The sequence below is a fragment of the Patiria miniata genome, unplaced genomic scaffold (genome assembly GCF_015706575.1).
Source record: "Patiria miniata isolate m_02_andy unplaced genomic scaffold, ASM1570657v1 HiC_scaffold_18, whole genome shotgun sequence".
NCBI classification, from domain to species: domain Eukaryota; kingdom Metazoa; phylum Echinodermata; class Asteroidea; order Valvatida; family Asterinidae; genus Patiria; species Patiria miniata.
In genome coordinates this window covers 17,031,150-17,053,232 of record NW_024037056.1, presented here as the reverse complement: position 1 = coordinate 17,053,232, position 22,083 = coordinate 17,031,150, and the positions used below count along the sequence as shown (strand labels likewise).

The following is a 22,083-nucleotide window of genomic DNA, read 5'->3' as shown; positions in this document are numbered from 1 at the left end:
TTAAAATGCTGGATTTTAACACTTTCAAATTGTTGCACTGACCGAACACATGTAAGTGTTGAATTCAACTCTTCAGTTTTTAGAGTATAAATTGATAACCTTAAAAGGTTATGGGCCACAGCAAAGAGGATACGCTTTCCAAGTCTCACTTTTCGAATTCTATAGAGCACTGAGTTTCAACACCAATCCCATCTCTTTAATGCTGATATTTAAAGGTCATTCCCACATGGTGTAAAAACAAAATTTTGACGATGATGATGAGAAAAGCATACCCTGCACTATTGCTTGGCTGTCATCACAAATATGCACACACGCTGGACATCCTATCTGCTCATAGATGTCAAAGAGAATTGGATCAAATATTTCGTTAAGCATTTGCAAATGATTACAGGGCTAGGAAGACAGTTTCTGTAGTTTGTTGGCCTTTATCAGAAAAAAGTGCTCACTTCGCCCTCTCTGTACTGTTCATAGTTTCTTCGTACAGGTTTTAGCAGCTGTGTCACAATATCAATCGCAAATTTAAAATCAGAATTGTGACTAAAGTTATTAAGAATTAACTCTCTGCTGGTTCTAGTTCACAATATTTAAGGTATTACCCAACAATTCTGAATAAAGAAGCCTTATTTTTAAAGCAAGGATCCTAATAAATAGCACTACTTTTCCTTGGTAAAATGTGGATTTGATTTTGAGCGAATATGGCACTGTGGCCAGTGGGCAGAATCGGAATCGTTCCACCAATTTTTGAGTCACCAAAACCTGCTGTTTTATCCCTTTGTCACTGACTGTTGCGCCCGAAACTGTCCCAGCACTTTTTATTGATTCTTCAGTGAGTAAACACAATGTAATACAATGTAACACAATGTTATAATGCAGTGTGATACAGGTGATAATGGGTTAATTAAGTCAACTAAACATTTTCCTCATGACTTTTTATTTGCTTGGAATAAACTAGGACCATGCCATGACCATGACACACTCTATAGTAACACAGTCCAAAACCCCACCACCCCATGTAAATGCACTTTCCACTTTCACACCACACAACTCGCAGTCCATATTAGCAGATTTTGGTTTGATGACCTTAATCCATCATGCTACCAGACCCCTCACACCCAGGGGGCCTTCTTAAGACCCAAGGATTGATATATCACATGAGACATGGCACACGACTCTCATAATGCCTCCACCAATCCTGGCCCAGCTTTTTTTTTTCCCCCAGATGGACCCTGCAGGGTGCATTAACTCCCACACTTCAGAGTTGACCTTGGCTGAATGGCATTTTAAAGGGGTGGATGCACATGCATGTACAAGAACACTGATAGTATCGTATGACTTGCTAGGTCGTTGATGGATGAAGAAGACACAGTGGGGTTGCTCTCTACTCGTTCTCGTACAAGTACTGGAGTATATTTCTTTGGTACTCTTTACTCACGTACAAAAGCTAGACATTTTTGTTTTTTTACGGCTTACTGAGCAATTTTTATCGTTGGGGAGAATCAATTTTAAAATATATATCATCATTTTATAAATGTTCAGCTATGAATTAAGTTGTCCCCAGCTTTGTTGCACGAAACAACAGCTTAAAATGGGATGTATAGCGGCCTAAGTGTTGTAGTAGGGTTGCTCTCGTACTCGTTCTTGTACAAGTACTGGAGTATATTTCTTTTGTACTCTTACTCACTGTACTCATAAGAATGTAGCACTCGTACTTGCCAGAAAAATACCGTACTCGTACTCGTAATCATGACAAAGTACTTGTACTCGTACTCTAGCAACTGTTTTCCCACAAGAATGTAAAGTTTTTAAGAGCTACAGGCAAGAAAATTAAGAACCAGTTTTCTACTGTTTGGGGGCTTCTGCATTTCTTAATGCCGAGTTCGACAGAAAAAAAACTTTGAAAACATGTGACACATTGAAATTTGCTCATACTTATGGAAAGTACTTTTACTTATACCTGTATTTGTGCTTGACTCCAGTACCTTTTTTGGTATTCGAGTCATAGTCATTGAAAAAAAAATTGGCCTTTTACTTGTACTCGTTCTCGTACGCATGGCAAAGTACTTGTACTAATACTCGTATTCATGGAAAGGTACTCTTACTCGTGGAAAAGTATGCATACTCGTACTCATAGAAATGCACTCGACTACAACACTGAGAAGACATAGAGAACTGAAGGGCCATTTCAGATCATTTCGTTAAGGAACCCTACGTCCTCGAAGATGCTTTAAAATCCACTAGGAGGATTCGGAATATTTTGTAGAATTGCATGATTGAGGTAGATTTTATCCATTACTTGGACACCAGGCTTGATACCCTTCATATAGAAAGAATGTGCCATTGGGTTCTTATACAGTGGTGGATTTTGGAGGATTTGAAAAATTCCTAGCAGCAGTGTCTTGATCATAGTTAAGGTTCAAAATGAAAATTCTAAACTTGAACCACGCTTGAACCGGCCGACTTTGGACACTGACCCACTTTGGACACTGACCCACTTTCGGCACTGACCCACATTCCAGTTTTGGACAGAATATTCCTCCTGGAGTTTTCATTGTCATAAGGCAAATGGAGTTTGCCGAGATAATTTTGTAAAGGAAACTTATATGGATTATTAAACTTGATCATAAAATTTCACAGTGCTAAAAGTATCATTGATTATCTACTTTGAAGCAAAAACATAAATAATTGATGGGTTTTGGTGACTGAATAGAGAGTGCTCCTTCCCACGATCAAGTTTTTATGCGTGTTTTTTGACTGAATAACAATTCTTTTGTAAGAAAATCTTTCCATCGTAGCTATTTGCAAAGAGTGCTGCCCCAGGATTTACCCCTCGGAGTTTAACCCCAGTTGTCCGATTTAGGAAAAGATGACAAAAGTACTCACAAAGCGATGACATTTTTGGTGTGTGTATATATAGATGATTTGTTCAAGTCCTTTCAAGTTCCACTACCGGCAGGTGTGCTATTGTTGCCCATTCTTGCTATCCTGTGGTAAACTTTTGCAACTAGATTTTTTTTTTTACTATGCATGGAAGTTTTACTCTAAAACGGATTGAAAGTGCAACCGCATAGACCATGCATGACATGATACGCACACATGTAAAACAAATTAGCCGAATTGCATAAACTCTTAAAAGACTAATGATTCAACTTTTACCACATGTTGATATAACTATACACGTAGTTTCATTTATTTACATGTTGAAATGGCAAATCCACATGTCTAAAAAAAGTTAATGCTAAACCATTTATAATCTTGTGTCTGCATAATGGATGGAATGTCTGGTTTTACAGAAGACAAAATTAAAGCCAGACAGTAATGGCCGTCAGTCGTAACCAAAGCAGATGCATCAGTGAAGATATTTTGACAGTGCACCTGACACTCATGTAGCATAAAAAGCTATAAAGCAAAACAAAATCAATCGCGCTATAGTACCTACGTCCAAGAAGTTTTTGTGTTCAATTTCGACCTCTGGTGTTACCAAGTCTAAAAAAAGACAAAAAATGTACCAAGTCTTCAAGACTTAGGACAAAAGATGAAGAAAAAGAAGGAGAAGAGGGAGAAGAGGAAGAAGAAGAAAAAAAAAAAAAAATCTGAACAAAAACAAAGGCTTTTCCTCAACTTCATATATGAGCCCCCAAAAAATAATACTAAAGGGAATACCTGTCATTTAAAAGTAGGTACATTTGTATGTGGTTCCTGCACAAACAAAATCCACAGGGATATGAAACAGGCATGCCCTTTAAGCTACATTTAACTGGCCAGACTAAATGACCATGGGCCAGGCTTGTGACCCACTGGGCATAGCACCCCATTGGTCATGGCAGCTGGGGCGTACTCTAGGGTCACTTGATGCTGACAGACCTGACAACTGGCAAATTACCTTGTGGTTATTTTGTCACCAACTTGGGCGTTTTTACATTCATCACAAGGACACATCAACACTATGGGAAAATAATGTTGGCAGACTGTAGTTCACCCCAAACTGTTTTGCCTGAAGACTTACAGATTTTTTCTGACCTAACCGTGCGAACTCATGCTCCAGAATCATTGTGAAGCCTTTAATTTCACACAAAAGAATAAAGTTCAGCCTCCATGTCATGTACATGTACATGTATGATTTTGATGTGCATGCAGCAATATTGACCGAGAATCTTCCAAGTCAAGGCGTATAGAGTTCTGACTTCTCCCAACACCAAAGCCGAAAACCTAGCTTTGAAGAGTTAGAAAACCTCTTGTTCATTTGGTTGATGTAAACTGAACTGTATTTTAATACAACTAAACTATCTACATGTATACTTACAGTACTTCACTTGATACACCGGTAGGAGATTTCTGTGAGAGTTGCAATTGAACTTTAAATTACTAACTTTCACACCAACAATTAGAACTGACCAAAAATGTGTTTCATGGAATGTGTTTTGCTCATAAATGCCACAAATATAATGTTTACATTTTCTACTTGTTTAAATAGATAGTTGCATAGAATCTGTATTTTGGTTTCAACTTTCGTTGACATTTAATAAAGAAAATGTTGGGCTAGGCCAAGTACAAGTACATGTATGGCAGTAAATTCTCTCATTAACTCGTTGTTTTGATAAGTGGGGATCTGATCGGGTCTAGGGCATTGCTGCTTTGCGCTGTGATTGCAGGAACAGCTGAGGATTATCGCCCAGCTTGTTTTGTTTTAAGGTTGGGGAAGATACTTTTGGAAGGATGCTATGCCGATTGATGCGGCCAGCAGCTGTCTCTAACTCATCCTAATGTTAAGGGTCAGGTGTTGCGTGGATGCCCCCTAGAAGATGAAACAAAAAATGTAACACAAACTGCGTATGTGGTGTCAGCAAGGAAGCATGTTTTGCGTCATTTCTTCCCAAGCATTTGGACATCCAGAATTGTTTAAGCAGATGTAAGGATCTTGTAAGGATCTTAATATTTTAAACATGCTTTAAAGTGTCATTTAAAAGTCATTTAAGAAATATATAAGATATCAGTTTCCATTGAGGGATGCCTTTGATATATTTTTGACTTTCTATACACGTACGTTATGCTGCATATATTAACATCAAGGGATTCTTACAATATTTTAAACAATCATATAAGTGCATGTGTTGCACTTTAGTATTTGATGAAATTTCTAAAATATCAGTTTTCAGTGAGGGATGCTTTTGATATATCTTGCCTTTCCATTTTCACAAAAAAAAAACAGAAAACAAAATGTTGAATCCCTTTACCGAGTTCCGCTTCACAAAAACCTGGATTGTAGAATTGCCAAATTGATCATTATGAATGTGTGTTTTATGAAGGGCATCCCTAATTGACTCAAAACCTCATTTAATTTTGTGCACGTCACTCAAAGCATTATCAACTTGACGTCCATTGTAACATTAAGTAAAATTTCATGACCTCATCACTAAGCAAATGATCCACACAGACATATGAAGGCAACTCACAATTATTGTAACAGTTGGAGTTATTTAAGATAATTGATTAGACTGAACTTATTGCAAGCAAATGTCAATGACTGACTAAGCAAATGTTTTCTGACCAGGTCCTTTAACCCTAAATGGGAAGGGGTTGGATTTCTTCCCCCCCCCCTCCCCTTTCTGTGTTATGGTAAAAAAAAAAAACAGGCCCCCCCCCCAAAAAAAAGGCAGCCCTACATTGTAGCTTTAGGGTAAAATTGGTATCCGGTCTCTGTTTGTACAAATGTGTGTTGAAATGTGTCGATTATTCATTTAACTAAATAATTTCATTGACCTGTAAGCATAGAGCTCTAAAAAGAATGTTAGCTTGAAGGTTTGTTGCTGTTCATGTCATGGTTGTGAATTCACAGTCATCATAAGTCTGTATTGCATGTTGGCGATGGTGTTATCCACCAGTTTTACACTTGTACAACAGTTCATGTACAAGGTAAGAATTCATAACTCTATGGGATGAATAATGTCCACTATGCAGCCCCAACCGCAGTCATTAACATGGGCTTGTCACATGTAAGTCTGAGATTGAGACAACCGAACCAGATCGTTTATTTATAAAATGTCAGATGTCCTGTCTTGATGCATTGCCCATCGTCTCTTGTGGGTGTACAGTGAAGTCATACATGCAAGGCAGTCATTTGAGAATGGCATATTGCAGGGTTGAATATTAAAGTAGTGTGGTTGATTCGCTATCGGTCTCGCTGAGGTTTGAGTTCCAAATCACTTGATAACGGCGATTTGAATTAAAAGCATCCAGAATTTCAGATATTGCTGCAGGTCGACTTGAGATTGCGATTCACTATTTTGATGACTTTTGGCACTACAATTTTGCTGTACATAATTGTCACCAATGAGGGATATATTTTACAGTACATGGAAGGTAACCATGCATGCACAGAATCAGATAGGGACTGAAAACCAATCAATATATCAGCCTCAGTTGGATTCGAACCCGGGCCACAGAAGTATAAAAAAGGCAAGAAAAGGGCCACTGTGCAAACTCCCCCAGTTGCATTTAATACCCACCGCTTAAGTTGGAAGTAATCCAGCATATTTGCTCAAAACTTTGGAATGTTTTGGTCAGTCATTTTTTTTTATGCCAGACTTAATGTATATCCCTGGGAATAAGCTTATGAAAAGCCACTGCTCTCTTGCATGCAAAGCTTTTGCCAAATTCCCTCAGAAAGACTAATGCCACGAAAAAAACAATATATAGGAAACTCGACACCGCGCTTGACAGCTGTTGTGAATTTTTTTGGTACGCGATCACCTAACATGAATTTTTTTTATAAGTCAATATTTCTTGGTCAAAAAAGTTGCGTGCGTCTGTCACTTGTGTGCCACCCCCACACTATTTCAGGGAAAAAAGTGTGGGTTATTCTGTCGTGTATTTTATGCAAAACATCCGCAAGGAAATTTACTCAATGACTTTGGGTTCAGGAGGGGAGGGACAGGGCTAAGGTTGCCTGGAATTTACATCACACCTCGTTAATTGGGCCCATGTGCTGCAGACCATAGCAGTCATATGGCTGTAATTGTTAAAGATGGAGACATGTTAGAGGTCCCAGTGTAATATGGTTCAGAGAAACTCAGGCCATAGTTTCCTCTGCGCATATTTCAGTTAAACACTGTCGCAGTTGATGGTTGTCTGGAGTACACATGTAAACTTTGAAACGGGATATCTTGCTATAAGGGCTCTGCAGCAGCAAGGTTGTATAGGCAATCTCTCACAAGTCCTCATCACAAAGTTATCACAAGTCAATTACATGTCCTCCAGTCTCAAGATTGTAGTGACAGCTACGCTATTCATATGAAATGTGGCATTTGAAGGCATTCTGTTGTCACGTTTCATTCCATGTTGCTTGACTTGACTTGTGGTTTGATTTGTGACCTTAGTTAGGATCGACTTGTGTTTGACTTGTGATCATAATGTGATGAACTTAACTACATCTCGCTTCAAAAGTTTCTGCCTCATGTCTGCCTCTGTTCACTGGCTCATGTTTTCTAATAAAATAATTGTCAGCCTGACCACTCTGCGTTTGTAACTCAACAAACACGAATCTCTAGTTTCTTTCTTTCTTCCTTCCTTCCTGTTTTTTTCCCTGGACAATAATTCTCCACATTTGCCATAGTTCATTTTGATATATTTTTTTTATTGTAAGGACGCAATAAAAATATAGTAGTTGAAATGAAGTTGGTAGCCTGATAGACTACAGATACTGATATGGAAGTCGCTTTCAGCCATAATGACTGGTAGTGATGTAAACAGATTTCCATGACATCACATTTGATGTCAAAACTAAAAAGTCAATGATTTTTTCATCCGTTCATGTATATAATGAGTTCCCGTTTGATTTATTTTCATCGTGGGCAGTGCATCATTCCAAACTGTTAATAGAGATGGTCACGACAAGTAAACATCTATTTCTGTTCCTCATAAAACTAGTCCGTAATGCCAGGGAACCTGTAACATTATCGCTCAGGTCCAAGTTTTATTGGCCTTCCTGCTGCTGCTGAGCGGCATGTTATTGCACGCTGGCAGCTAGCAGGGGTTGGCTCGATGTCTCCTCTTTTCCTTTACCTAAAATGGTTGGGATTTGGTGCAACGAAGTCCTTGCGGTGAAGTTGGTATAACCTTCTGAGCCAAATGTAGACATCATTTATTCATTATAATCGTAAAAACCTTGGACATTAATTTGTTGGTCCGAATCAGTCTAAATCAGCCATTCAGTGGAAAACCAATGAAACATTTACTTGCACTTCAACTTTTGAGAGGCATAAGGTCAAGCCTCATGTAAAAGAAAAAAAGCTTGGCTGCACCTTCCTCAAAACCTTTTGGAGGATATTTTGAAACATCTTGGAGGATTGGATTGAACTTTATCAGTAAAACTAAAGCCATTTACTTCATCAATAAGCCAGTTTGGTATCTCGATAAGGTAGTCCAGGTCAAATGTCATTCGGGATAAAATCGCTGACGCAATGTTACGCGAACGCCTACTCTGCTCGTAATGAATTTGCGAGCGTCATGCGACCGTCTCCCTGCGCGTTCATGTGCCTTTGATGAGCGTTCGATTATCCCGAATAACCCGTGACCAATATATTTGTGCACATTGGCAGTTGAAATACCATACTGGCTTACTGCATGGATTTCTGGGGGAGCAAGGTCTCAAAACATACAGTTCCTGTGCCACTTCTGTCGAAAAGACTTTCTTTAATGCCCACAGCATTTATGAGAGGCAGACCCCAATTAACATGCCAGATCCCTGTCAGCTGAAGTAGCCTCACACTTAACTCATTCTCCTCTTCAAAAAGTCCTGCCTCATGGCTCCCCTATTGAAACCCATCCTATAATTACCAGGGTGGATCCATAGTTGCACCAACAAAAGGTCCCGCTTTTACCGAGTGAGGTATTTACATAGTGGCCCTTGTGTCTTCCGGGTGGAGCTTTCTTCTGGTAGAGTTGTGCTCTTGGGATCCCATGCCGTGGGGCACATACATACTGCAGGTACTTTTGTCTATGGGTCTGTGTGTCCCCTCGCAGAGGATGCTCATTCTGAGGAGCTTATGTTGTTGTCAGAGATGGAGCTCTTGTAAAGCGGACCTGTCTTGAGATTTGTTGTTTTTGGGGTGCTGATGTTGGGCCTGTCTTGTACTCTTGGGATGCGTATTTTTGGAGGTTGTCCTTGAGTGGTTTTCCAAACTGAGGTTTCAACTCCATCTCTGGAGTGTTCAAACTAAGCGAACAAACTCTTTTTGAAAATAATGAATAATGAAAGGTTTGCGGAAACACCATGTGCGAATAATTTCTCAACTAAGAGAATGGTTCTGAAAAGAACCAGAGGTATAAACTCTTTCTTTATTTAGTATCTCCACCATGCAAAGCCTCAAATCTTACTTATCTTTTTGAAGAGTTTGTCTGAACATTTTGTAGGATTTAGAGTTCCTAAAACTGAACACTGACACTATACACACAGCTGTAGTACCCCAAGTTAGGAGCCTAAAATCTTTTGAAGACAAAGCCGGGAAGATGAAGCTGAGGTTTAGGAAAAATCCTCTAAGAAAGGAAAGGAGGGCATTTTGGTTTCTCATCATGGGTTGTTGATTTAGTAAGTCATGCATTGTGGACTCTATAAGACCTTCTTGGACTGGTTCATATACCTGTGTAAAAAAGATCTATATGTGAGAAGTCCACAAACCTTTTTTTGGAGAACAATTCCAATTGTTATATTAATTTGTGGGCTTAAAACATTATAATCGTTGCGTTGTCAACGAAAAGTAGACAACACAAGATTTATCAATTTTTTAGAGCCTGCAAGATTTGTTAGGTAATACAAATATGTGTGTTCCTTGCTCTATGGTCTATCACTGCAAATAACCGATACATTCTCAGTTTCCTTCAGTTCACAGTGTCCTCAAAATCTCTGTCATTTACAATTTTGAGTTCCTCAAGAAACTTCAATAAGTACTTATTACCGGTTTCACACTTTGCCGACACCGCAAACAACAACAAAGTAGATTGCTCCTAAAATTAAGACCAACACCCCCCATTGCTTCCCTCTTTACAAACCCTAATTGTATTGTCGCCCCTATTATGTTCCTAATCTGCCCCCCTCACCCAGGTGTTAACTGCCTGTTCAAAGGGGAAGTGTGCCTCCAGTTTGGGTGTGAAACTGGGTGTTTGTTATCAACCCTGGGGTCACGGTTTTCCATGAGAGGTTTAATTGAGTTGTTTAAGCGCCAGACAGTTCTACTCTCTGAAAACAGACACAAACAAAAAAGAGAGGGATTTTTTGCCCTCCTTGTTTTGGGGGAATGTGGAGAAACTCTCCCTTGGTGGTCATTTAACCTCGGTGTTCCACTTGTTTGCCCCTATGTCCACCCCTCAACCTGACATCATATCTTTAAACCAGTGTTTATTTCTGTTTTCTAGGAATGGTATTTACTATGATGACTTAGCTACAAAGGCACAAGGACAAGGAAGGTATGTACAATGTTGTCTTCCTTTCAAATGGAATTCTGTTCCCTGTCAACTTACTTCTCTGTTCTAATTTGTACTCTTCTTCTACAATTCCTTGACTTATTTTTACTTGTTATAAACCTCTGTTAACACCAATTTAACACTCTACATTGTGAACCTTCCCCATCTCTTCTCACTCCTAGCATCATTTCATTATTACCTCTAAAAATTTCCCCTCCGGAAAAAAAAGGAAAGAAATGAGATAAGAACTTTTGGGTACATGATATAGCAACATATCCACTGACGTACAAATGGGCCTTGAAATAATTAACCAAAAGATACCAAGAGCACTTGGAGCAGTATACTCGTCAAGGAACCCCTTAGAAAGTGTCTTTGACTAGTTTCAAGAGATAGACCTCCCATATGTACAGCCTCTCGTTACACACTTACAAGTAGAGACTAATACCGGAGCACCTACTTCAGTTGAAGTGTGCCGCTCCCTAAATTGGTGGACAATGCCCGCCGTTCCCACTTGTGTAACCGACCCACAGGCTGCCGAACCTCTCATATTTTAAAGCACTCTTTACTTCAACGATACTTCACACTTCTCCCAAACTTCAAAATCTTCTGAGGATGGAGTATATAGGGCTTGCTTATCTGAGGGTTTTGGGTCGCTCAATGCTACTGCACTTTTTCGGTATTTCTGGGTCTTGTGTGCAACTCTATTTTTATGGTTTGATTGTGGACTGGCAAATTGAAAAGGTTTTGCTATAACAGGTTGCGAAATTCCCTAAAGTGAGCTTTTGGTGTGAAGTGCGAGGGGTGTTCAGCACTGTACCCAGCAACCAATGTTTGCATTTCAGGTTCATTTTTATTGGGAATGATTGTGTTTGCTCTCTTGTGTTCTTAGTTCACAATTTATGTTTTTTATTTGCATTTCATTTTATTTTCTGTCATTTTGCTGTCCTCCTGGGACCTTTGTACATGTAATTTAAGTTCTTTATGACTTGAAACTGCTGACTAATATTGGGTTTACACGAAACTTACTTCAAAGGGCGCGCTACACAATAGATAGTTTTATGGAGAAAAGATATTTTAAAAACAAAAAGCCTATCTCTGAGTCCTGCCGAAATCCCAGAAATAACCCCAGATTTCACTTGAACAATTCACTACAAAAACAAGTATTGCACAGGACAAGAGTGATGATACCGAAGCGGTCACTAAACCACGTGATCGCTTCGGCCCAGCAAATCGGTGACTGCTCTATGTTCCGACACCCCTATGTTCTGTCACCCTTATGTTCCGACAACCTGCACATAAGATTGTGTTACTCCTAGTTAGGGCATGGAGGAATAAGAACACATTATTCCTCCATGGTTAGGGTTAGGGTTATGGGTTAGGGATAGGAATATGTGCAGTCGGAACATCGGTGTGTAACCAGCAGATTTGTTCCCAGCTTGACCGTTACGTCATCGTGTCTCCCCAGACTACAGTCATTGAAAAGGGAGGGGTCATGTATCTTTTCTAGATTCATGGATTTTAGAAATCCTATATGAGAAGCATCATCATTGTAATATTTTGTTCTTCTTGGGGTCAAAAGTTTATTTGAAAGAATTGCAATTGGTAGTACCTTTTGATGCAAATATCTTAATGTACTGGGGATAGACCCTGGGACTCTGCCAAATATTTTTTGTGGATTTGTTTTTGTTTTCCTGGAATCTCACCCCTGCTCATGAAATGTGTTTTTGCTCTGTGGTTGAACCCATGTGATGGAATTTCACCATCAGGGTCCCGTCAATTCGAACAAACTTCTCCCAGAAAACTGTCCTTAATAATATAGATTAAAGGGGAGTGATTCTGTCCTTCTGGCTACTAGTTTGGCAAACAAGTATTGTTAAGCATGCAAACAGTGCCAGCCCGCACTGACCACACACTGCTCTCAAGAAAAAATAAGGAATGAAAAACTAAATGGAGACCCATAGTTGCTAGCTAGAGTCACTAGTCCCTATCATTGCGACAAATATTAGCTTAAGGTCCAACATTCGATTTCACCGGCCACTGCACAGGTATTGTTGACCGCCCCGCAACGGGGCTCACACTGCCCACCCCTGCTTACCGAATCAACGTCTCAGCACTTCTCATTACAAAAGACTCCGTGTAGTTTGTTTTTGGTCTGTTTTGTCAACCAAAAAACCCACCGCTGGTTCCCTTTGTAACCATTTGATTTAGCAAGAATCTTGGCAGAGGAAAGTGGCAACTAAATTCACCAATAAAAACAGCCAAACAACACCTAGCCTATTGAACGCTTCTCTTAAGCTGTTATTTTAGCCACCGCTGCAGATTTTTTTTGTGTGGCGCGTTTGAATTGATGGGCATTTTTTGTTTGTTTTCTTTATCACTTTTTATTCTTGTGGAGTTGTTACAAAATTTGGTAGGGGTCAGTGGAAGGCATTTTTATTTTTCTCTCTAATTTTGGGGTTACTTTGGGGCAAGTTGCAGGCCAAACTTGAAACTTGTCAGAGGGAGCAAAAAAAACAAACTCCTTTTTTTATTCAAAAAAAGAAAGTTTTGATATATTGTCCATCATTTTTTGAGGTATCAACTTCATCTCCTTTTCTAGTAATTTGTTTGCCTTTTTCCATTTTCTATTTCTTTTTTTGAATGACATAATGAGAACTCAACTTGCCAAATCTCTCATTTAGAAAATTGAAGTTTACTGGCTTTCAAAAAGTTTATTTGCATCTTGTTTTTGGAGACCTGTATGTATCCAAAAACTTGCCAGAAACTTAGTTGCGGATCATTTTGAGCATAAATTGCCATTAACAATAGATTTGATCTGAATAGACAAGGCTTCGCTTCGCCCCCTACACAGGGGGAAGTGGCTCCACCAACCATCACCCGCTAAGTTTCTTGTTGTGTACCATGGCCTGTTCTCACACACTGTTACAGCATACAAATTTGTCTTGAGCAAAGGATGTTTTCTTTTAGAGCTGACAAGATAAAAGCCTCCACAAGAGCCTGTGTTTGGGCTGGGATAACATCACTTTGCAGTTCCACATGGGTGGTACCATGGAGCTAGGGTGGTACACGTCATTATTGTTTTAACAAATCCCTGTGTAAGTAACTACATTACAACTCAACAGAATGTACACTTAATTGTAAGGGTTCCTGTAGTTCAACCATGGAGCTAGCTCCATGGTTCAACAGTGCAACTCCATTAGTTTTGCTGTGTCATGTCCACCGAGTATATATGAAAGAAGATATCATTTGTTAGATTTGTGCAATGAAGGCATACATGTATCTACTGATCATTGCACCCAAATACACAATAGTTTTTCTAGGTAGCATATATGGACTGGACAAGTTTTCGTAAAACAGGCACTTCTGCTGATCCCAGAGGGCCAGCATGCTAGTGCACCCTAGCTGGGGAGGGGGGGGGGGGGGGCATGTGCCCCAGCAGATGTCCCTGCCTCCCGGTCGCCCTCCATTTAAAATCTTGAATCGAACACAAATATGTTATGTTTGCCTCCTATTGCCCACCCTTAATTGAAAAATGTGTGCACCCCAAGAAGTTTAACCATAGTTACACCACTGGTTATGCATATGACTGACTGTCACTTGTGTCTCAGACTGTTTGCAGACTGGTAAAGAGAGCCGGGCAGTGCTATTGAATAGGATTACCTCATAACACAAATGAATCTGCTGAATCTGGTCCATTGTGTAGACAAGATGCATGGGAAGACTGCCAAAATTAATGAATAGACATTCTGAATCAATTTGATAGAATTTTGTCTGCTCTGGTCTGGGACCATGCAAGGCAATTAAAGCATACCGAAGCACTTCACTACAGGTTTAATTGCCTTCAATAAATTAGGTCTCAATTTAAGGAAAACCATTTAAATGTGCATTGAGCTGCAAACTTTGAGTACAAAAAGAATCACTACCAGTAGAACAGAGTACAGAGTATATACCCTGCACAGTACACACAGAGTATCAAGTGTCCTGCTGGTTCTTCTGCGCGTGTGTACATGTAGTACACACCAACATGACCATTGCCTTATTTGGGTGGAACCCTGCATTGGACGATGGAACCCTGCATTGGACATTGCTCACTGATAAAGACCTTTTTTTCTCCAGAGCTAAAATTTGTTGTCACAACTGGACATGACACTCCTCGGTCTTAAAATGTTCAATCTGGTATCTTTATAATATAAACATAATTAGAAGGACCCTAGGCTATTGCTGAATTAACATTTCATTTTTTTTTTGTGTATCGTAACGGGAGGAAAAATCTCTATCTAATGCTAGCTGAATTGGCTTAAAATAGCAAACGTTGAGATGGAGAGTTGATTTCTAGCCACAATTAAGAAAGGGATTTACCCGTTACACCCTGTATCTCCTTGCACAGCCCAAATCGCCCCACATTGCCCCGAGAAAATGTATGGTTTCATGAATTCCTCAGGGAATGAATACAATATATATGCGCCAATAGGTCTCTCTCAAATGACATCATTTCCTACAGACCAGCCATGTGCATCGGCATTTTGAGCATCAACTTGCATAACGCGCATCTGCTGCGTCGTATTTCGAACACATTTTGAGCAACAAGCGAGCGTGTTTGGAACTTTTTCAACACTGCGCAATGCGTGCTTGATTGCGTAAAATACGCAGTTGCAGTTCTCCTACAGAGGTGGCTGTCTTTGAGAGAGACCCGGGTTAAATGACAATTCAAGTTATGTCACTTCATAACCGGTTTGCAAAATCTGCCAGTTGAGTTTAGTGAACTACTACTTGGACCATTGCCAACAACTGCAGACATTAATTTTTATTTGTAGAGGGGGGTTTCTTGTTAACACAAGAATAAAAAAGTGTATATTTGAAGCTCAAGCGTTGCATGACAACGTCATATTTATCAAGCTTATGATACATTGAACTGATGACGTTTTTACTGCCAGGCCCTGTAGTTCTCTCGAAATCTGACCCCAATAAAAAAATTGAGTTGGGATTAGTTTGTCCCCGTAGTTCCTACATCTGGAAATTGAAAAAAGGGGTAAATTGAGTCCATTTTAAATTCTCAGCGGTACATAGGCACATCTCCTTCAGGCCAAGTAAAAAAAATAGTTTCTTGTCCAGGCTTTATGAAAAAAGGGAGGAGGAGGCCCTTTTTTTCCTTCTTTTTTTTTCAAGATGGCAGATTTTCCAAGATGGATTCTTCATTATCTTGACTCTTTACACTAATACTTTTGCGTCCAAAAGAGCCGTAATGCTTTCTAACCGCTTGTAAACCTACATGCATAGCTACAATTTTGCTGGAAAAACATTTTAAAAAACCACTAACTATATTGCAAACGATTGATTAAAAAGAAAAAGGGAGGGGGCCGGGAAAAAGGGAGGGGGCCGGGAAAAAGGGTGGCGGCCGGGGAAGAGGGTGTGGACTAGAAACTGTTGTTTTTTTACTGAGCCTTATGGGTGATTTGAAATAGTTGTCATTTCTTTGTTTCATTTTCATCATTGGATCCCTCCCAACAGGTGTTTCTGATGACTATTAACGTGGAATTATTATTTTTTTTCCCGACCATTCTCTAGTGACACACTAAATACTTCAGATTTTCAACAATTTATTAGCTGGCTGTCCAAGCCCAAGGTTTGCAACGCAAGCTGCAAGATAATTTGTTGGGAAACATATTTCTGGAACTTGTTTTAAATGTCAAAATTGACCTGCTGCTCTCTGAATTGAACGAAACATGCATGCCAAAGAAATCCCTAATGTATGTCGGGGAGTTTTGATATGATTTGGAATGAACTGAACAAAATTCCCCAGCAACTTGGGCAGTGTCCAAATCAAGTATTTTTGCTTCTACGACTTCATCAGTACCAGACCCAGATTATCCAGTAGGCATGGTGCCTAGGGCCTACGAAAAATGTTGGGTTCCATGAAAAATTTTTAGGGTCTATGAAAATACCAAAGTGTGCCATAAAACACATACATCAACACCAACACATCTAGGCCTACTATTTCTTTGTCTTTGTGTACTTCAGAAAAACTAGAGCGAAAAAAACCTATTTTACTAGCACTGTGAATACTCTTTCAACCCAATTTTTTATCATGATTTCCTTGAATGTTACACATCATTTTGCGACGATAACCCTTACCCAAAAATGACTCTAAACCTGTTTTCCAGAGAGGGGGAACCTTGTGTGGACCTGGCTTAGTCCACAGAAGGCTCACACAACCTGCATTGTGTGGACCTGTTTTGTTTTAAGGTCCACACAAAGATGGCAAGGTTGACACACCCACGCATGCACAAGAACAGTTTTTACAAGTTTTAGCATCTCTATCTGAATTTTCAATTTTGGAGGTTAAAGCTCAAGCTAGCAGTTTTAGGATCTCTGAATTTTTGACTTTGGGAAAGCTTAGGAACACTGGTGCCTGGGGCCTATACAAAACACTGAATCCGACCCCGATTGTATCTTTGGCATGCCATGTGAAATATAGCCATCAACTTGATCAAGTCAAAATGCTGTTTCAGAAAAGGCCAGTAATCTTTCTGACAGGTTTTGGCAACATGCAAATTTGAATGCTAGTGTTGCAAATGACCATTAAAATTGTGGCGGGGACTTTTTATCATTTCGCCCATTATATTAACATAGCAGAGTTTGACGGGGAAATATTACCGTACTGCACTTTTAATGACTGGCACGTAGCCTCATACGTGCAAAATATAGCACCTTGTTAGTAGCAATTACTCGATTTAGCATTTATTATATTCCACTTCTAGTTTAAGAAACCCATTCCTGCAGGACATTTCAAGCTAGATATTACTTGTTCGGCCTATAAAACACAGACACCTGAATGTTAGCGATGGTGCAATACACATGGTTTTAATATTGACGGAATTATCACAATGCTATCACTGGCACTCTGTTTTGGGTTCTAGGTTACGCTCAATGCCAAATAGACTTTGCCTCATCGGCTCTTAAAAAACGGCGATAAACACCACAAACACCAATTAAGTGTTGTAAAAGCTGGCTGGGGCGGTGATATTTCCTTTGATGGGGTGCAACACGAGGACTTTTATGCGGCCATTAAGCTTTGGATTTCCCCAAAAATGTGTTGATACTAATTTCGGGTAATGGGTCCGCATACTTTGTGGGGAATTGAAATTGAGAAATTAAAGGGTGATCGTATGAAGGAAATTACTGCACAAATTTTGCACACCTGCTAAATATGTGTTATACTCTCAAAGTTAACACTTCGAAAAAAAGCCCATTGTATGTCTTATAATTCTCCTAATGGTCAATATCTGTGTTCATGAACATTATGGTTTTATGGCAAGTTGTTATATGGTGTGATCATATAGCATCTGATATCTTTTATTATGGGTTGTAATGTAAAATAGCACCCATAAATTGGATCTGTTATTGGATGCACAATTTACAATTTTATCACAATATTGTTGTTATTATCAAGCACATAAACACAGCAACAATCTGAACATGAAGAAAGCACTAAAAGATAAACTTGAAAAGGGAGCCAAAATAAATGATAAATAGTGCAGACAGGGCAAGCAGGAGGTTGTAAGAAAGGATCATAGGTGAAGGATGAGGCGAGGGATGAGGCAAGGGGAGGAGTTGGGTAGGATGAAAAAGGGTAGTTGAAGAAAAGTGTAGAAGACAAGGAGAGTTTAAGCATTTCAAACTGGCCAGGGTAAATAAAAGTGTACAAAAAATACTACAATGTAGTATGTATCCCTAACGCCTGTCTACCCAAATATGTACTTCAGCAATAGATTTTCAAAACTGGTTCTACTTAAACTACAAGCTCACAACTACAGAACATATGAATTCTGTTCACACAAAAATGTGCGATATGTATTGGTTGGCTAAATATTGTAAAAAGAAAACACATGGTGTGTATTATGAATTGAGATTTCAATGTGCTTATTCCCTTCGGTATAGCAAATGTACTGAGTAACAGTGACACCTCACCTAATGTTCTAATTCCACATGAACGATGTAAACGAAAGACTGAAGTAGGCCAAGCAAACCATTTATATGTCACTCTGTCCGCCTTGACCCAGGAGCGTGACCTCACGGGTCACTTGAGGTCAGGGGTCACCGGAGGCCTTGATGTAATCTCGGAGAATTTCTGTCCCCATCCTGTCATTCTTTCGTTTGTCATTGCTCCTGATTGCCTGGGTGTACTTTGACTGAACTTCATGCAGTGACTGTGTGCTCAACAACCCCGTATATAAGCGCCATCACATCCAAAACCCATAAATCTTCTCCGGTAGATCGTGGGGGACAGACCTTGAGAGTTCCTGGTTCAAAAGTTGGCCATTTTCATTTCTGATAATTGACATTTGGCTATCATTTAAACCCAAATTCCTCCTTTCAATCTTTTTTTGCCTGAAATAAAAAAGGAATCTGAAATCCGCATTTTGGAATTATATATAACAAACCTATTGTCTTTCTAATGTTTCTTTCATCTTTATCATTTATAGGTATCGTTTAACCAACAATCTGCACACAATTCCTCCCTGTTTCACTCATTTCTTTTCTTCTGAGAACGACTATTTTCTTTTTGACATTTCGTTTATCAAAACTAATTTTCAGTCCTGTTTCTTTTCAGAGCACACCCAGACGTGTATTGACATGCACTTTTTTGGTCCAATACTGGTGTTTACTTTCCTTAAATTGAATTTACTTTGCTCACTATTTATAGGTCAGGCTTTACAACAACAGAAAAGAAAGAAAGAAAAATGAAACACCCAAACAAACCTGGAGAAGTACATCTTGCCCCCGTCCAACGCCTCGTTCGGAGTCTTTACACCTCCCTTTTCTGTCCCGGCCGCAGACTTAATGGCGACGTTGTCACCAACTCCTCACTTCATATCGTTCGGGATTAATGCACATCCCGGTCATTATTCATGTACATAGCACAGTTTGCTTTGTTTCACCCAACAGATAGTCATGACTGGAGTGCCGCGATTTAACAGTCAATAAAAACACATAGCGTGTTAGACCCCGAGATAATATTTGCGTTGAATATAAATTGGCCCCGGCAGGATAAATTTGGCGTTATCTTAATCTCATCTACACCCATCATTTTGCCATTATGTCGCAATTTGTAAATTGCTGCTTATGGACATTGATTAATCAGACCTCTGTGTCAGGCCGCGCCACGGCAAACACGATTCAATGGGCCATGGCGTTAGGGATCTAGTTTATCGCTCTTATTTTTGTTCCCGTAGTTGTCCAACTCCTTGTTTCAGTATCTCTACTCTGCGTCTTTGTTTGTGTTTTTGAGGCCCCCAACTGCTCCTTCTCAGTCTACTCTTGAACTGATAGATTTATTTGTTATAATCCAATGTTTTTGGAAACATTGGCACATTCGTCATGTATAGGGTTACCTATCCACACTACTCGCCTTTTCTCAAAACTTTGTCAGTTGTCAGACTATGACTAGACACACTTTATTTCCAGCCGACCGTTTTTTTTTAACCCCAACTGCCGCAGTGACAACTCGTTTAATATAAAGTGGCGACCCTTGTTGATTTTCCAGTTTGTAAAGTGATAGATTTATTCGCCGTGGCCTTTTCGGATCAGGTATTTTGCTTTTTGTCCACACCGACATGTAAACTGACAATGATCTGTACTTCATTGACAGCTCTACCCCCAACTGTCGCTTTATATTAACAACAGAATCACGGTTGACTTCTATGGTCCATCTTCGTATTTGTTATAAGTGCAGGCAGAATTTATTATATTAGTTGTCAGTGCTTTGTTATAGTTTCTGTCCAAAACACGATATGCGCCATTTCCTTCCCTTTTAGAATCCCGCTGTCTCCTGACTGCCCAAAGTTAATTTCAACGGCTGTTAGGCCTATATACTTAGACACAACTTAGTAATACAATAAGTGGAAAATAAACTTTAGAAATAGCTGCTACACTGGTTTTTATTCTTTAAAGTTTCATTACCACACACATTGTTAAATCTAAAAACTTAAGACGGCCTGATGCAAACTTAACAAGTTCTTCTTCAGAGGCAACAAGAAAGAGGTACAAGAAACAAACATGTAGGGACTCACAAACAAATAGGGTTTGAAGGAGAAACACAAATTGTTCACGTTTTCAAATGGTATATCGCGTTTTGGAGCTAAACACTTCATTTGAATGTCCTAAGTTTCTGTCTCGCTTGGGAGTGGAACTGTCTTGCATGTGTTTCAGTGACTTTTCCAGGAATGTTTTGTCATCTAGTTTTGCAGACATTCACAGATTTCTTTCTGGTTGCTGCGGGGCCAGACCGTAGTCCTTTTTGTATTTCAACTGACTCCCTCAGCGACTGTTTCTTGTAAATTATGTAGATTTGCTTAACCAGTTTGTGCCAGGATTATTTTGGCGCAGGATTGTTTCCACGAACCTCGATGCCAGACGGGTTAAGGCCGTCATCTGGGGGTAGCACACCCTGATATTTCCGGTAACTTTGAAAAGAAACTCCAAACATGAATGCTAAAATACTTTCAGGTTTCCCAGAGCAAAATTGCTGAAAACTGAATCATCACCTGCCGATGGCCCTTGAACCCTAGCACCTAAAAAATGGGAACAAATGCAGAACGTCAAGTGCCCACCCTCTTGGCGTGTTTACCCCACTGTTGACGGTGAATAACTTGTTGCTAAGCACTCCGCAAATCTCTGAACCTGCAGACACTAGACAACAATTTCTATTTTATTTCCCTATTTTATTTTTTTTTCTCTCCGAAATTTCTTATCGGAAAATTCTGTAGGGGGTAAAATGTGTTAATCGGAGTTCATCGATTATGAGTCACCTTAACATCCGAGTTTATTACATCAAGACTAATGAGGGCGCACTTTTCATTTAGTAGAATCTTGGTTTTGTTTAAGGTAATATACCGGTACCACATTTTCAAAACATCAAAGAACAAAACTACCAAATTATTATGGAATACCTTATTTGACTGCAAGTCAATAATAGTCTCAAGCATCCTGTGAAATCATGGCACCAGGTGTGCTGTCATTTTGAACAAAAGTGGAATTTTCGTATCAATTTCCAATGATGATCGGTCGACCATTGTTGGAAAAATCCTGACTTTTTTCAAAAACTGCGCCAATTTACCAAATTTAGTTGGTCCACATATAGGCCCCGGGTCGGATCATTTCCGAGAACTTCCTGTTGTCCTAAATGTCGCATTTTTTGTCTATTAGGTTGTTGTTTAGGCTTAGTTTGTTTGGGTTGGTCTTTGGGAACAGTTAATGGATGTCTAACTAGTCCCATCCAGACTTGTTATCTTGTTAAGTGCTTTCATCACCTAGGGCGCTAACTTCTTGTTCTCGCTGTAGAACCTGTCACTCTTGAGTTGTCCAAGGTGTTAGGTACTAACCCTAGGCACTTTTGTCCTAAGATAGAGAAAGGAAGGCTGTTGTCTTCTAGTCTGGACCACAAGGCAGATTACTTGTTCTTTCAGTAACTTGCAGTTTTGTGTAGTAGTCAAATATCCAAACATGCTATAACCCAAGAGAGAACTGTTGCTGTCTGTGCTGGACTCGATGCTCATTTGGCCAACAGGGTTTTCAACTACGCGCACAATCCTTTACTTCGAGAATAGATACGACATCCACGCGGTCATA

General features: G+C 39.6%; 1 protein-coding gene across 1 annotated transcript in view; it reads left to right on the top strand.

Moving 5' to 3' along the window:
• LOC119724932 (RNA-binding protein 38-like) overlaps positions 1-22,083 on the top strand; it is a 66,085-nt gene that overhangs the window by 27,706 nt on the left and 16,296 nt on the right. Inside the window, exon 4 of the mRNA XM_038196254.1 lies at positions 10,408-10,458. Within this exon, the coding sequence (XP_038052182.1) occupies positions 10,408-10,458 (51 nt within the window). The remainder of the gene's footprint in view (positions 1-10,407; positions 10,459-22,083) is intronic.